The 14,306-nt window shown below is 39.6% G+C and overlaps 1 protein-coding gene across 4 annotated transcripts in view; it reads left to right on the top strand.

Annotated features, from left to right (window-relative positions):
* The window catches only part of PPP2R3A (protein phosphatase 2 regulatory subunit B''alpha), a 281,968-nt gene that overhangs the window by 148,108 nt on the left and 119,554 nt on the right, over nucleotides 1–14,306 (top strand). For all 4 annotated transcript variants that reach the window (XM_064277286.1, XM_064277285.1, XM_003419984.4 and 1 more), the window contains one exon: nucleotides 10,261–10,363. In XM_064277286.1, the coding sequence (XP_064133356.1) occupies nucleotides 10,261–10,363 (103 nt within the window). The remainder of the gene's footprint in view (nucleotides 1–10,260; nucleotides 10,364–14,306) is intronic.

Raw genomic sequence — 14,306 nt, 5'->3', positions numbered from 1 at the left:
AAGAATGATAAGAAGACTAAAAATAAAGATCATGACGGTAGCTTTAAAAATCACAAATGAAGTCAATTAAGTATACATCTGTTAAAAACATTTTTTAAGAGTCTTCTACATATAAGTCATAATGCTAGGTGCTAAGGAAAACAAAGAGCTGTAACTTTGCCCACGCTTTAGCCTCTAGAGCAGTAAAAGAAAGCGAACAGCATCGTGGTATATGTTTTTGTTTTGTGCTGTCAATTCCGACTCATAGTGACCCTGTAGGACAATGTACAGCGGCCCCATAGGGTTTCCTAGGCTGAAATCTACAAAAGCAGATTGCCAGGTCTTTTCTCCAGCAGAGCAGCTGGTGGATTCAAACCTCTGACCTTTCAGTTAGCAGCCAAACGCTTAACCATTGAGCCACCAGGGTTCATTAATGGTATATGTAATATGTATAAATTAAATAGCACAAAGATCAGTAAGGGATTAGTTGTCGGGGGGGCTTCTTGAAAGAGGTAGATTATTAACTGGGCCTTAAAGAATAGGCAGCATTAAGATAAGCAAAGATGGGGGCAATATTCTAGGAGAGTAGGACAGCATGAGAAATTGTAGAGCCAAGAATGAAACCTGGGAGCAATGATGGCCTTTTCTCTTCCTTTCACCCCCACACCTAACAACTACCAAGGCCTTTCACTTCTTTCAAATTTGCCCATTTCTCTACATGCCCTACTGCTAGTGTCTGTGCTCAGTCCCTCATCATTTCTTTTTTTTTAATTGTACTTTACATGAAGGTTTACAAAACAAATAAGTTTCTCATTAAAAAATACACATATTGTTTTGTGACATTGGTTGCTGTCGTGGATTGAATTGTGTCCCCAAAAAATATCTGTTAACATGGCTAGGTCATGATTCCCAGTATTGCGTGATTGTCTACCGTTTTGTCATCTGATGTGATTTCCCTATCTGTTGTAAATCCTATCACTATGATATAATGCGATGGATTAGTGGCAGTTATATTGATGAGGTCTACAAGATTAGATAGTATCTTAAGCCAATCTCTTTTGAGATATAAAAGAGAGAAGCAAGCAGAAAGACGGGGGGACATCATACCATCAAGAAAGCATCATTGGGAGCAGAGCACGTCCTTTGTACCTGAGGTTCCTGCACTGAGATGCTCCCAGACCAAGGTAAGACTGATGACAAGGACCTTCCTCCAGAGTCAACAGAGAGAGGAAGCCTTGCCCTGGAGCCAGCACCCTGAATTTGGACTTCTAGCCTACTGGACTGTGAGAGAATAAACTTCTTTTGTTAAAGCCATCTACTTGTAATACTTCTGTTATAGCAGCACTAAATGACTTAAGAATTTGGAACTGGGAGTGGGGTGATACACTAACAGATACCTAAAATGTGGAAGTGATTTTGAAACTGAATGGATAGAGGACTCAGAAGGAAGTGAGGAGAACTGTTAACACCAAAGACAGATTGTGAGAAGCAGCAGCAGAGGACTGGCAGCAGCTGAACCAGGAGACCAGCGCCACACAGCACTAGAGCCGACCTACAGAGCGAGAGGGTTGAGTGCCTTGGCTTAGGAAGCTTCCTCGTGGAATCGAGTGCCTCCAGATACTTAGCAGTGTTGCTACAGGGCTTTGGAACACTTGTCCAGCAGAGCAGATGCGGGCATGAGGCCTGAGAAGCCAAGAGGCCAACAAACCAGGAAGCAGAAGCTGAAGAGACAAGGAACACAGTCTCAGTCTCAAAAGGTATGACCATGACCACTGGGGTTTCAAAGGGTGGAGCCACAGCCTCGTGTTTCTAAGGGTGGAGTCACCACTCAGCAGACTAGGAGAATGGTGCCCCTAAAACCAAGGGAGCAGAGTTGCCGTCCCAGTGGGCCCAGAAGGCAGAGCTGAAGCCTAGCGCTGAGGGGCCTCCACTCAGAATTCGGAGAGTATGGCTAATACCTACAGTCTGGAGGGCAGGGCCATTGTGTAAATTGTCACAGAGAACAGAGTATTATTTTCAAGGCTTTGAGGGCTAATGTAATGTGTTCTGCTTGGTGCTTGGTCCCTTTTTTCCCTCTAGTTTCTCCCATTTGTGTTGAAAATGTCTAGCTTGTGCCTGTTCTGCCATTGTACCTTCAGAAGCAGATAACTCGTATTCTAGATTTCACAGACGAGATCTAGATGAAGAGGAATTTTTGGATTTTGGACTTGGATTTAAGACTTCTACTATGATATGATGGGGTGAATGTGTTTTACATGTGGCAAGGACATGAATTTTGGGGAGCCAAAGGGTGGAATGTCAAAGATGGAATTATATCTCCAAAAAATATCTTTGTCAACTTGGCTAGGCCATGATTCCCAGTATTGTGTGATTGTCTACCATTTTGTCATCTGATATGATTTCCCTATGTGTTGTAAATCCTATCACTATGATGTAATGAGATGGATTAGTGGCAGTTATGTTGATGAGATCTACAAGATTAGGTAGTGTCTTAAGCCAGTCTCTTTTGAGATATAAAAGAGAAGCAAGCAGAGAGGTGGGGGCACCTCTTACCACCAAGAGAGCATCGCCAAGAGCAGAGCACGTCTGTTGGACCAGAGGTTCCCATGCTGAGATGCTCCCAGACCAAGGGAAGGCTGATGACAAGGACCTTCCTCTGGAGCAGACAGAGAGAGAAAGCCTTGCTCTGGAACTAGCACCCTGAATTCGGAGTTCTAGCCTACTGGACTGTGAGAGAATAAACCTCTTTGTTAAAGCCGTCCACTTGTGGTTCTTCTATTACAGCACCACTAGATGACTGACAGTTGCCAGCCCATGGCATGTCAACACTCTCTGCTTCTTGACCTTGGATTCCCCATTACAAGCTTTCCTGTCCCCTCCTGCCTTCTCATCTTTGCCCCTCGGCTAGTGTGCCCGTTTAGTCTCATTTTGTTTTATGGGCCTAATATTTGGCTGAAGGGTGAACCTCAGGAGTGACTTCAGTACTGAGTTAAAAGGGTGTCTGGGGGCAGTACTCTTGGGGCTTCTCCAGTCGCAGACCAGTAAGTCGTCTTTTTGTGTGTGTGTGTGTGTGTGAGTTAGAATTTTGTTCTAAATTTTTCTCCAGCTCTGTCTGGGATCCTCTACTGTGCTTCTTGTCAGAGCAGTCATTGGTGGTAGCAGGCACTATCTAGTTGTGCCAGACTCAGTCTGGTGGAGTCTGGTAGTTGCGGTCCATCGGTCCTTTGGACTAATCTTTCCGCTGTGTCTTTGGTTGTCTTCATTCTCCCTTGTGCCAGATGGGTTGACACCAGTGAAGTATCCTGGATGGCTGGTCACAAGCTTTTAAGAGTCCAGACGCTCCTTACCAAAGTATGATGTAGAACATTTTCTTTATAAACTATGTTGTGCCAGTTGAGCTAGATGTTCCTCTAGACCATGGTCCCCATAGTCCTCAGCCTAGTAATTCGGTCCCTCGGGGAGTTTGGATGTGTCTATAGAGCTACCGTGACCTTGCCTTGGACAAGTTGTGCTGGCTTCCCCAGTATTGTGTAGTGTCTTACTCTTCAACAAAGTTACTAATCTATTGTCTGTTTAGTGCTTTTCCCTCCCCACCCCTCCTCTCCCTCGTAACCATCAAAGATTGTTTCTTTTTGTATGTAAACCTTTTCATGAGTTTTTATAATAGTGGTCTCATACGATATTTGTCATTTTGTGATTGACTTATTTCATTCAGCATAATGCCCGCCAAATTCATCCATATTATGAGATGTTTCTCAAATCCATCATTGTTATTTATCATTGCGTAGTATGCCATTGCGTGCGTGTACCATAGTTTGTTTATCCATTCATCTGTTGAGGGGCGCTTAGGTTGTTTCCATCTTTTTGCTATTGTGAATAATGCTGCAGTGAAAACGGGTGTGCCTGTGTCTATTCATGTGACGGCTATTTTTTCTTTAGGATATATTCTTGGGAGTGGGATTGCTGAATCATATGATATTTCTATCTCTAGGAAGCACCATATCGTTTTCAGTTATCGTTTATGCAGTGCATAAGAGTTCCACTCTTCTCACAGTCTCTCCAATAATTGTTATTTTCTGTTTTTTGATTAGTGCCAGTAATGTTAGGATGAGATATGGTATCTCATTGTGGTTTTGATTTGCATCTCTCTAATGGCTGTTGATCACAAGCATTTCTGCGTGTGTTGGCCATTTGAATATCTTCTTAGGTGAAGTGTCTGTTCATATCCTTTGCCCATTTTTTAATAGGGTAATCTGTCTTTTTGTTGTATACCCATTAAAACCATATCTGCCGAGTTGATTCTGACTTATAGCGACCCTATAGAGGGTTTTTTTGTTGTATAGGTGTTGGATTTTCCTGTAGATTTTAGAGATTAGACCTTTGTCGGATTTGTCATAGCCAAACATTTTTTCCGAGTCTGCAGGTTCTCTTTTTACTCTTTTGGTGAAGTCTTTTGATAAGCATAAACGTTTAATTTTTAGAAGATCCCAGTTATCTAGTTTATCTTCTAGTGTTTGTATATTAATTTTGGTTTGTATCCTGCTTATGCCATGTATTAAGGCCTCTGTGTTGAACCCTATTTATTCTTTTATGATCTTTAAAATTTTGGGTTTTGTATTTAGGTCTCTGATTCATTTTGAATCAGTTTTTGTGTATGGTGTGAGATATGGATCCTGCAGATGGACATCCAGTTTTGCCAGCATCATTTGTTAAAAAGACTATCTTTTTCCCCCAATTGATGGACTTTGGCCCTTTGTCAAAGATCAGGTGACTGTAGGTGGATGGATTTACATCTGTGTTGTCGATTCTGTTCCATTGGTCGCTGTGTCTGTCCTTGTACTAGTATCAGGCTATTTTGACTACAGTAGCTGTATAGTAGATTCTGAGGTCAATTAGTGCGAGTCCTCCTACTTTATTCTTCTTCAGTAGTGCTTTACTTGTCCAAGACCTCTTCCCTATCCATATAAAGTTAGTGATTAGTTTTTCCATCTTTTTAAAGAATGCTTTTGGTATTTAGATCAGGATTGTGTCGTATTTGTAGATTGCATTGGCTAGAACTGACATTTTACAGTGTTGAGTTTACCTATCCATGAGCATGGTATGTTTTTCCATTTATGTAGGTCTCTTTTGGTTTCCTGCAGTGGTGCTTTGTAGTTTTCTTTGTATAGGTCTTTTATATCCCTGGTTAGATTTATTCCTAAGTATTTTATTTTTTTTAGGAGCTATTATAAATGGTGTTGTTTTCCTGATACCCTTTTCATCATTCTCTTTATTGGTGTATAGGAATCCACCTGATTTTTGTATGTCTATCTTGTATCCTCCTACTCTGCTGAATCTTTCTATTAGTTCCAGTAGTTTTCTCATGGAGTCTTTTTGGTTCTGTGTATATATCATCTGGAAATAGGGACAGTTTTACTTCTTCCTTACCAGTTTGGATGCACCTTTATTTCTTTTTCTTGTCTTATTGCTCTAGCTAGGACTTCCAGCATAGTGTTAAAGAGGAGTGGTGATAAAGGTCATCCTTGTCTTTTTCCTGTTCTCAAGGGGAATGTTTTCAGCCTCTCTCCATTAAGAATGATGTTGGCTTTTGGTTTTGTATAGATGCCCTTTATTATGTTGAGCAATTTCCGTTCTGTACCTATTTTATTGAGAGTTTTTTTAATCACAAATAGGTATTGGACTTTGTTAGATGCCTTTTCTGTGTCAATTGAGATGATCATGTGACTTTACATGGAGGTGATCATGATTATGTGGGCGGTTACATTGATTTTCTAATGTTGAACCATTCTCACATACCTGTTACGAATCCCACTTGGTTGTGACGTATTATTTTTTTGACATGATGCTGAATTCTTTTGGCTAGAATTTTGTTAAGAATTTTTGTATCTATATTCATGAGAGATATTGGTCTGTAATTTTTTTGTGTGATGCCTTTGCTTGGATTTGGCATCAGGATTATGCTGGCTTCATAGAATAAATTTGGCAGTACCCCTTCCTTTTCTATGTTCTGGAATAGTTTGAGTAGTACTGGTATAAGCTTTTCTCTGAATGTTTGGTAGAATTCTCCAGTGAAGCCATCTGGGCAAGGATTTTTCTTTTTTGGGGGCAGATGGGACAGAGTTTTTTTATTACCTTTTCAATCTCTTGTTACGGGTCTGTTCAGATTTTCAACTCCGTTTATGTTAGTTTGGGTAGGTAGTGGCTTTCTAAAAATTTGTTCATTTTCTCCAGATTTTCAAATTTGTTGGAGTATAGTTTTTCATAGTACTCTGTTATGATTCTTTTTATCAGTTGGATCTGTTGTAATGTCCCACATTTCATTTCTTGTTTGGGTTGTCTGCATCCTCTTCTGTTTTTCTTTTTGTCGGTTAGGCCAAAAGTTCTTCAATTTTGTTGATCCTTTCAAAGAACCAACTTTTGGTTTTGTTGATCCTTTCTATTGTTTTTCTATTTTCTGTTTCACATTTTTCTGCTCTGATCTTTATTATTTCCTTTCTTCTGATGGCTGTGAGCTTCTTTTGCTATTCTGTTTTCTGTTTGACTTGTAAAAGTAATATTTTGATTTTGTCTCTTCTTTTTTGATATATGCATCTTTTGCTATAAATTGCCTCTGAGCACTGGCTTTGCTGTGTCCCAAAAGTGTTAGTATGATGTGTTTTCATTTTCATTTGATTCTAGGAATTTTTTTTTATTCCATCTGTGATTTCTATTACCCATCGGTTTTTAACAGGATGTTATTCAGTTTACACGTATTTTATTTTTTTTCTTGCTCTTCCTGTTATTAATTTCTGCTTTTATGGCATCGTGATCAGAGAAGATACTTTGTATTATCTCAGTGTTTTGGATATTGTCGAGGGTTGCTTTGTGGCCTAAAATGTGGTCTGTTTTGGAGAATGTTTCATATGCATTAGAAAGAAACATATATTTTGCTGCTGTTGGGTGAAGTGTTCTATGAATGTCTGTGAGGTCAGGTTGGTAGACTGTGGCCTTTACATCTTCTGTATCTTTGTTGAGTTGCTTTCTAGATGTCATGTCTTTTACTGAGAGTGATGTGTTGAAGTCTTGTACTATTACTGTGGAACTGTCAATTTCTCTTTTCAGTGCTGTTAGAATTTGTTGTATATATTTTGTAGCCCTGTCATTGGGTGGATAGATATTTATCATGGTTGTGTCTCCATGGTGGATTGTCCCTTTAATGATCATATAATGTCCTTCTTTGTCTTTTATAGTGAATTTTGTTTTAAAGTCTAATTTATCTGAGATTAGTATTGCCGATCCTGCTCTTTTTTGATTGCTGTTTGGTTGATATATTTTTTTCCATTCTTTGTTTTTAGTGTATTTGTCTTAGGCTGGGTTCTCTAGAGAAGCAAGGCATATAAATATATAGAGAGAGATTCATATCAAAGAAATGGCTCTCATGGTTCTAGAGACTGTAAAGTCCCAAGTCTATGGCTCAGGGAAGAGACTTTTCCTGACTCATGTAGCCACAGAGGCTGGCAAACCCAAGATTGGCAGGCTGGAGAGCAGGGCTGTTGCTCACAGACTGTGAAAACCGAAGAATGCCAAGATCAGCAGGCAAGACTGCAGCCAAGGCGCTAGCTCAGGTCCCAAGAACCAGAGGTCGGATAAACAGGAGCTAGCTGCAAGATCCAGCACAAGTTGAAACCGCTTCCTTCCACCTGAGTATCCACCCGCACTGGATACAGGCCATACACCCAAGGAAACTGCCCCTCAACTGATTGGCTCCTCGCAGCAGATCCCATCACAAGGATGATCACATGTCAGATCTCAACAGGGAAGTGATCACAACATTATGTGACTGCCAAAACACAGAGAAGCATGGCTAAGCCAAGTTGACACACAACCTTTACCATCACAATATTTATGCCTTTGTTTTTAAGGTGTGTCTCTTGTAGGCAGCAAATTGATGGTCCTGTTTTTGTTTTGTTTTGTTTTTCTGTTGTCACTCTCGGTCTCTTTATGGATGCATTTAAGCTATTTATGTTCAGTGTGTAGATTGATAAGTGTGAGTTTATTGCTATCATTTTGTAGTGCTTTTTTTTGTGCAGCTGACATTTTCTTTGTTCCTCTTACTCTCCTGTGCTGAATTCCTTTTGTTTTGTGGATTTTTTTTTTTTTTTTCGTTTCTGTAGATTTTATGTTTACTGAGACTTTATGTTTTTCTTCTTTATTTTTATTTTGATGAGTAGGTTTGTTAACTTTCTTTGTGGTTACCTTGAAATTTACCCCACATTTCTAAATTTGAATCAGTCTTTTATTACTTGATATTCCTTTGACTTCCTTTTCTTTTGAAAATTCTATACCTACACCATTTATTCCTGCTTTTTAATTGTTCTCACATTGTTGTCATTTACAGATTGATCTCTCTGGTTCCCTGTTGTAAATCTTTTAGTTTTGTTTTATCCTCGAGAACTCATGATGTAGGTTGGTATCGGCTGATGTGGTCTTGCTTCCTAGATTCAGGCTGTTTTCTGATGTTGTTCGTTCTCTAAATGAAAGACTCCCTTTAATAGTTATTGTAAGTTTGGTTTGGTGTTTACATATTCCCTTAATTTCTGTTTATCTGGAAATGTCCTAATTTTGCCATCATATTTAATTGAGAGTTTTGTAGGAAATATTATTCTTGTTGGCAGTTTTTTTCTTTCAAGGCTTTGTATATGTCATCCTATTGCCTTCTTGCCTACATGGTTTCTGCCAAGTAATCAGGCCTGGCAACCTCTACCCTTATCATTTCTTGCTTGGATTGGTGCCATAGTCTCCTGACCATCTCCCTACCTTCAGTTTCTTTCCCTGCGAGTCCATTCTCTAATGTACTACCACAGTGATATTTCTGAGAAATACAGCTGATCATGTTACTGCTGTAGTTAAAATTCTTCTGTGGAGCAAACTAAAGTCCAGGATTCTTGACTGACTTAAAAGGGCCTCCAGGATCTGATCCTACACGTTCATGTTCCCTTCTCATACGATGCCAGCACTCCACACTTTAGTCATAAGTGATACTTTAAGTTGCCTAGATGTTCCCTGCACTGTCATACCAGGCATTTTTACATGCTGCCCTCTTTACCATGGCATTTTTCTTTCCTACTTCAGGGCATCTCACTTGCCCTTTTGTGTCCTTACATGATACTGTATGCTTACTTCTGACGTGGCCATCATGCAGGAGTATAATCTTTTTATTGCCACAGCCCTCCAGTATTTAGAAGCTCCTTATGGAGCATGGATCCCTGGTAGTGCCATGGTTAAGAGCTTGGCTGCTAACTAAAATGTTGGCAGTTCAAATCCACTAGCCACTCCTTGGAAATTCTATGGAGCAGTTTTACTCAGTCTTATAGGGTTCCTATGAGTCGAAATCAACTAGATGGCAGTGGGTTTTGGTTTGATTATGGAGCACAGAACTGTGTTGTCTTTGTTTTATCCCAAGTATCTTCAAAGCCAGACATAGTACCTGGCACACAGTTAGCAGTCAATAAATGACTAAGAAAATTTGGAGACTTAACTGGGCATAGAGATTAAAGAAAAAAAATTACTTAAAAATGACTTCAAAGTTTTAAGCCCAGATAACTCAGAATGGAACCACCATTTAATAAAAATAGATGTCCAAGAAAGAGGCAGACTTTAAGTGGAAGATTTTAGGTTTGGTTTCTGGTATGTTGACTTTGCTGTCACTATAAAGTATGTAAATGGAAATGTCCATCAGTTTATTGAAGATAAGGAACGTTCAGCGGTTAGTTGGAGGTGAGGTAAGCTCAGAAGACTTACCAGAGCATTAATTTTTAAAGCTTGTTTCTTCGTAGTCTAATTTCAATATCTCCATATCAGGTTGGCTGTAAATATGCCTGCCAACTTGGGCAAGCAGAAGTTTATGACTTATGTGGTGCATAGTAGTCCATCTGATGTTTTCCCTCTTGGCCGATTGGCAGCTCTGGGGTTCTGTTCTAGGTATCTGTGCTGGACCTGAATGCACAATCCCACTTGAGTATATTTTGATAACACATATTTTATGTACGGTAGTTCATTTGACTCTGGTCTCAGCCCCAGTAGCGTTCTACAAAAATATTATACCATCTTGTTACTGAGCTTTTATTAAGAAGTTCCTTTGACAAAAAAAGGGCTTGGAAAAATTCCCTTTTTTAATCATTTAAGAGACCTCTTGCTTCATTAACCATTTCGGCCTTCAGATCAGACTGAAATTACAACTGTTGAAGTTGCAGACACTTTTTTCACAGTAGCCAGTCTTCCTAAGAAGTTGTTATTTTATAGGTTGCTGAATAACCATCATGATGATGCCTCTAAGTTCATCTATCTTCTAGCAAAGCCCAACTGCAGTACCCTAGAACAGGAGGATTTCATCCCGTTACTTCAGGTAATTTTCATTTCCTTTTGAAAATAAGTGCCATTTTTGGAATTTCAGAGCTTTTTTAAAAACTTGCAACTATAAGTTATGTCAGTTAAACTATACATATCCAGAGCTCAGATTTTAGAAGGGTGGTTTTCAAATTGTTTTAAGAACAAAATCCTTTTTTAAAATAAAATCTTACACAGAACCTGTAGTATAAAACGGGTTTCCTCTCAGTTACCACCACACGTCTGTCAATTTTGTGGTAGCTTGCATGTTGCTGTGATACTGGAAGATTTGCCACCAGTGTTTCAAATACCAGCAGGGTCAGCCTTGCTGGACAGGTTTTAGCAGAGCTTCCAAATAAGACAGACTATGAAGAAGGACCTGGCAGTCTATTTCTGAAAAAAATTGGCCAGTGAAAACCTTATGAATAGCAGTGGAATATTGTCTGATACAGTGCTGGAAGATGAGCCCCTCAGATTAGAAGATTGGGGAACAGCTGCCTTCTCAAACTAGAGTCAACCTCAATGACGCGAATGGAGTAAAGCATTCGGGACCTTCATTTGCTGTGGTAGCACGACTCAAAATAAGAAACACCTGCAAACATCCATTAATAATCAGAATGTGGAATTATGAAGTATGAATCTAGGAAAATCGGAAGTCATCAGAAATGAAATGGAATACATAAAGATCGATATCCTAGGCATTAGTGAGCTGAAATGGACTGTTATTGGCCATTTTGAATCAGATAATCATATGGTCTACTGTGCTGGGAATGACAAATTGAAGAGGAATGGCACTGTTTTAATCATCAAAAAGAATATTTCAAGATCTCTCCTCAAGTACAGCACTTTTAATGATAGGATAATATCCATACACCTGCAAGGAGGATCAGTTAATATGGAAGAAATACAGGCAGAATGCTCCTTAGAAGCGAGGATGACGAGACTTAGTCTCACATACTTTGGACAATTAGTCAAATTTATGCATCAACCACTAAGGCCAAAGATGAAGAAACTGAAGATTTTTACCAACTTCTGCAGTCTGAAATTGATCAAACATACAATCCAGATGCATTGAAAATTACTAGTCGTTGGAATGTAAAAGTTGGAAAAAAGAAGGATCAGTAGTTGGAAAATTTGGCCATGGTGATAGGAACACCACCGGAGATCTCATGATAGAATTTTGCAAGACCAATGACTTCTTTGTTGCAAATACCTTTTTTCAGCAACATAAATGGTGACTATACACGTGGACCTCACTGAGTGGAAAACACAGGAATCAAATCAACCACATCTGTGGAAGGAGACAATGGACAACTTCAGTACCATCAGTCAGAACAAGGGCAGGGGCCAACTGTGGAACAGACCATCAGCTGCTCATATGCAGGTTTAAATTGAAGGTGAAGAAAACTAATACAAGAATGCAAGAGCCAAAATACAACCTCAAGTATATCCCACCTGAATTTGGAAACCATCTCAAGAGTAAGTTTGACACATTGAACACCAGACGAGTTCTGGGATGACATCAAGGACGTCATATGTGAAGAAAGCAAAGGGTCGTTTAAAAAAACAGAAAAGAAAGAAAACCAAACTGGATGTCAGATGAGATGCCGAAACTTGCTTTTGAACATAGAGCAGCTAAAACAAATGGGAGAAATGATGAAGTGAAAGAGCTGAACAGAAGATTTCAAGGGGCAGCTCGAGAAGACAAAGGAAAACGTTATAATGAAATGTACAAAGTCCTAGAGTTAGACAACCAAAAGGAAAGAACACGCTCAGCATTTCTCAGGCTGAAAGAACTGAAGAAAAAATTCAAGCCTCATGTTTCAGTATTAAAGGATTGATGCCTTTTAATTATAGCATTGGTGAAGAATATCGAATATACCATGGACCGCTAAAAGAACGAACAAATCTGTCTTGGAAGAAGTACAGGCAGAATATTCCTTAAAAGCAAGGATGGTGAGACTTCATCTCACACACTTTGGACATGTTACCAGGAGGGATCAGTCCCTGGAGAAGGAAATCATTCTTGGTAAAGGAGAGGGTCAGCGAAAAAGAAGACGACCTTCAACAAGATGGACTGACGCAGTGGCTGCAACAATGGGCTCAAGCATAACAACAATCCTGAGGATGCTGCAGGACTGGTCAGTGTTGTACATAGGGTCACTATGAGTTGGAACCGACTCAACAACACCTAAAAACAACACGGGCAAAATATTGAATGATGCAGGAATCATCAAGAGCAAATGGAAGGAATGCACAGAGTCACTGTGCCAAAAAGAATTGGCTGACGTTCAGCCATTTCAGGAGGTGTAGCGTATGATCAAGAACCAATGGTACTGAAGGAAGAAGTCCAAGCTGCACTGAAGGCGTTGGCAAAAAAACAAGCCTCCAGGAATTGATAGAATACCAGTTGAGATGTTTCAGCAAACTGATGCAGCACTGCAGGTGCTCAGTCGTCTATGCCAACAAATTTGGAAGACAGCAACCTGGCCAACCAACTAGAAGAAATCCATGTTTGTACCCATTCCAAAGAAAGGTGATCCAACAGAATGAGAAAATTATCGAAAAATATGATTAATATCACACGTGAGTAAAATTTTGCTGAAGATCATTCAAAAGCGGTTGCAGCAGTATGTCGACAGGGAACTGCCAGAAGTTCAAGCTGGATTCAGAACAGCACATAAAATGAGGGATATCGTTGCTGATGTCAGCTGAATCTTGGCTGAAAGCAGGGAATAACAGAAAGATGTTTACCAGTGTTTTATTGACTATGCTAAGGCATTGAGCTGTGTGGATCATAACAAATTATGGATAACATTGGGAAAAATGGGAATTCCAGAACACTTAATTGTGCTCATGCAGAACCTGTACAATAGACCACAGGCAGTCATTCAAACAGAGCAAGGGAATACTGCATGGTTTAAAATCAAGAAAGGTTTGTGTCAGGGTTGTATCCTTTCATCACACTTATTCAGTCTGCATGCTGAGCACATTATCCATGAAGCTGGACTATATAAAGAAGAATGGGGCATCAGGATTGGTGGAACACTCGTTAACAACCTGTGTTATGCAGATGACACAACCTTCCTTGCTGAAAGTGAAGAGGACTTGAAGCACTTACTGATGAAGATCAAAGACCACAGCTTTTGGTATGGATTACACCTCAACATAAAGAAAACAAAAATCTTTACAACTGGACCAGTAAACAACAAATGCTGGTATGGTTGTGGGGAGATTGGAACCCTGCCTCACTGCTGGTGGGATTGTAAATTGTTCAGCCACTAGGGAAGACAGTATGGCGCTTCCTCAGAAAGCTAGAAATAGAATTACCCTGTGATCCAGCAATCCCACTCACCCTGGAGACACAAATAGACACATGCACACCTATATTCATTGCACCATTATTCACAATAGCAAAAAGATGGAAACAACCTAAGTGCCCATCAACAGATAAATGAATAGTATGGTACGTTTTGTTATAATTAGTAAAACAAATTGTGGTACATACACACAATGGAACACTATGCAGCCATTAAGAATAATGATGAGTTCTCAAAATATAACATGAATTAACCTGGAGGTCGTTCGCTGAGTGAAATAAGTCAGTCACAAAAGGACAAATATTGTATGATGTCACTATTATAAAAAGATAAGAATAGATACTGTGTGTTTACACAAATAATACACACCTTCCAAGTTTGTTTGCCATCCATGCCCTTCCCCCGTGAGGTATAAGCGCTCTATGCCAATTTTTTTACAGCAACAAATTTTCGAAAACTGGCATAGCGGCACTTATGAAAATACCTCATGGGGGGGTGAGTTGGCAAACAAACGTAGAACACACATTATTTCTGTAAAGATACAGTGTACATGTAGAAAGCAGCATTCTTTGGTGGTTACCAGGGATGGGAGGGAAAGGAGAAGGAATCGCTTTCTAGACAGTAGACACTACTTAGTTTTGG

This window comes from Loxodonta africana, chromosome 26, assembly GCF_030014295.1.
Source record: "Loxodonta africana isolate mLoxAfr1 chromosome 26, mLoxAfr1.hap2, whole genome shotgun sequence".
Classification (NCBI taxonomy): domain Eukaryota; kingdom Metazoa; phylum Chordata; class Mammalia; order Proboscidea; family Elephantidae; genus Loxodonta; species Loxodonta africana.
This window is presented reverse-complemented; position numbering and strand designations above follow the sequence as displayed.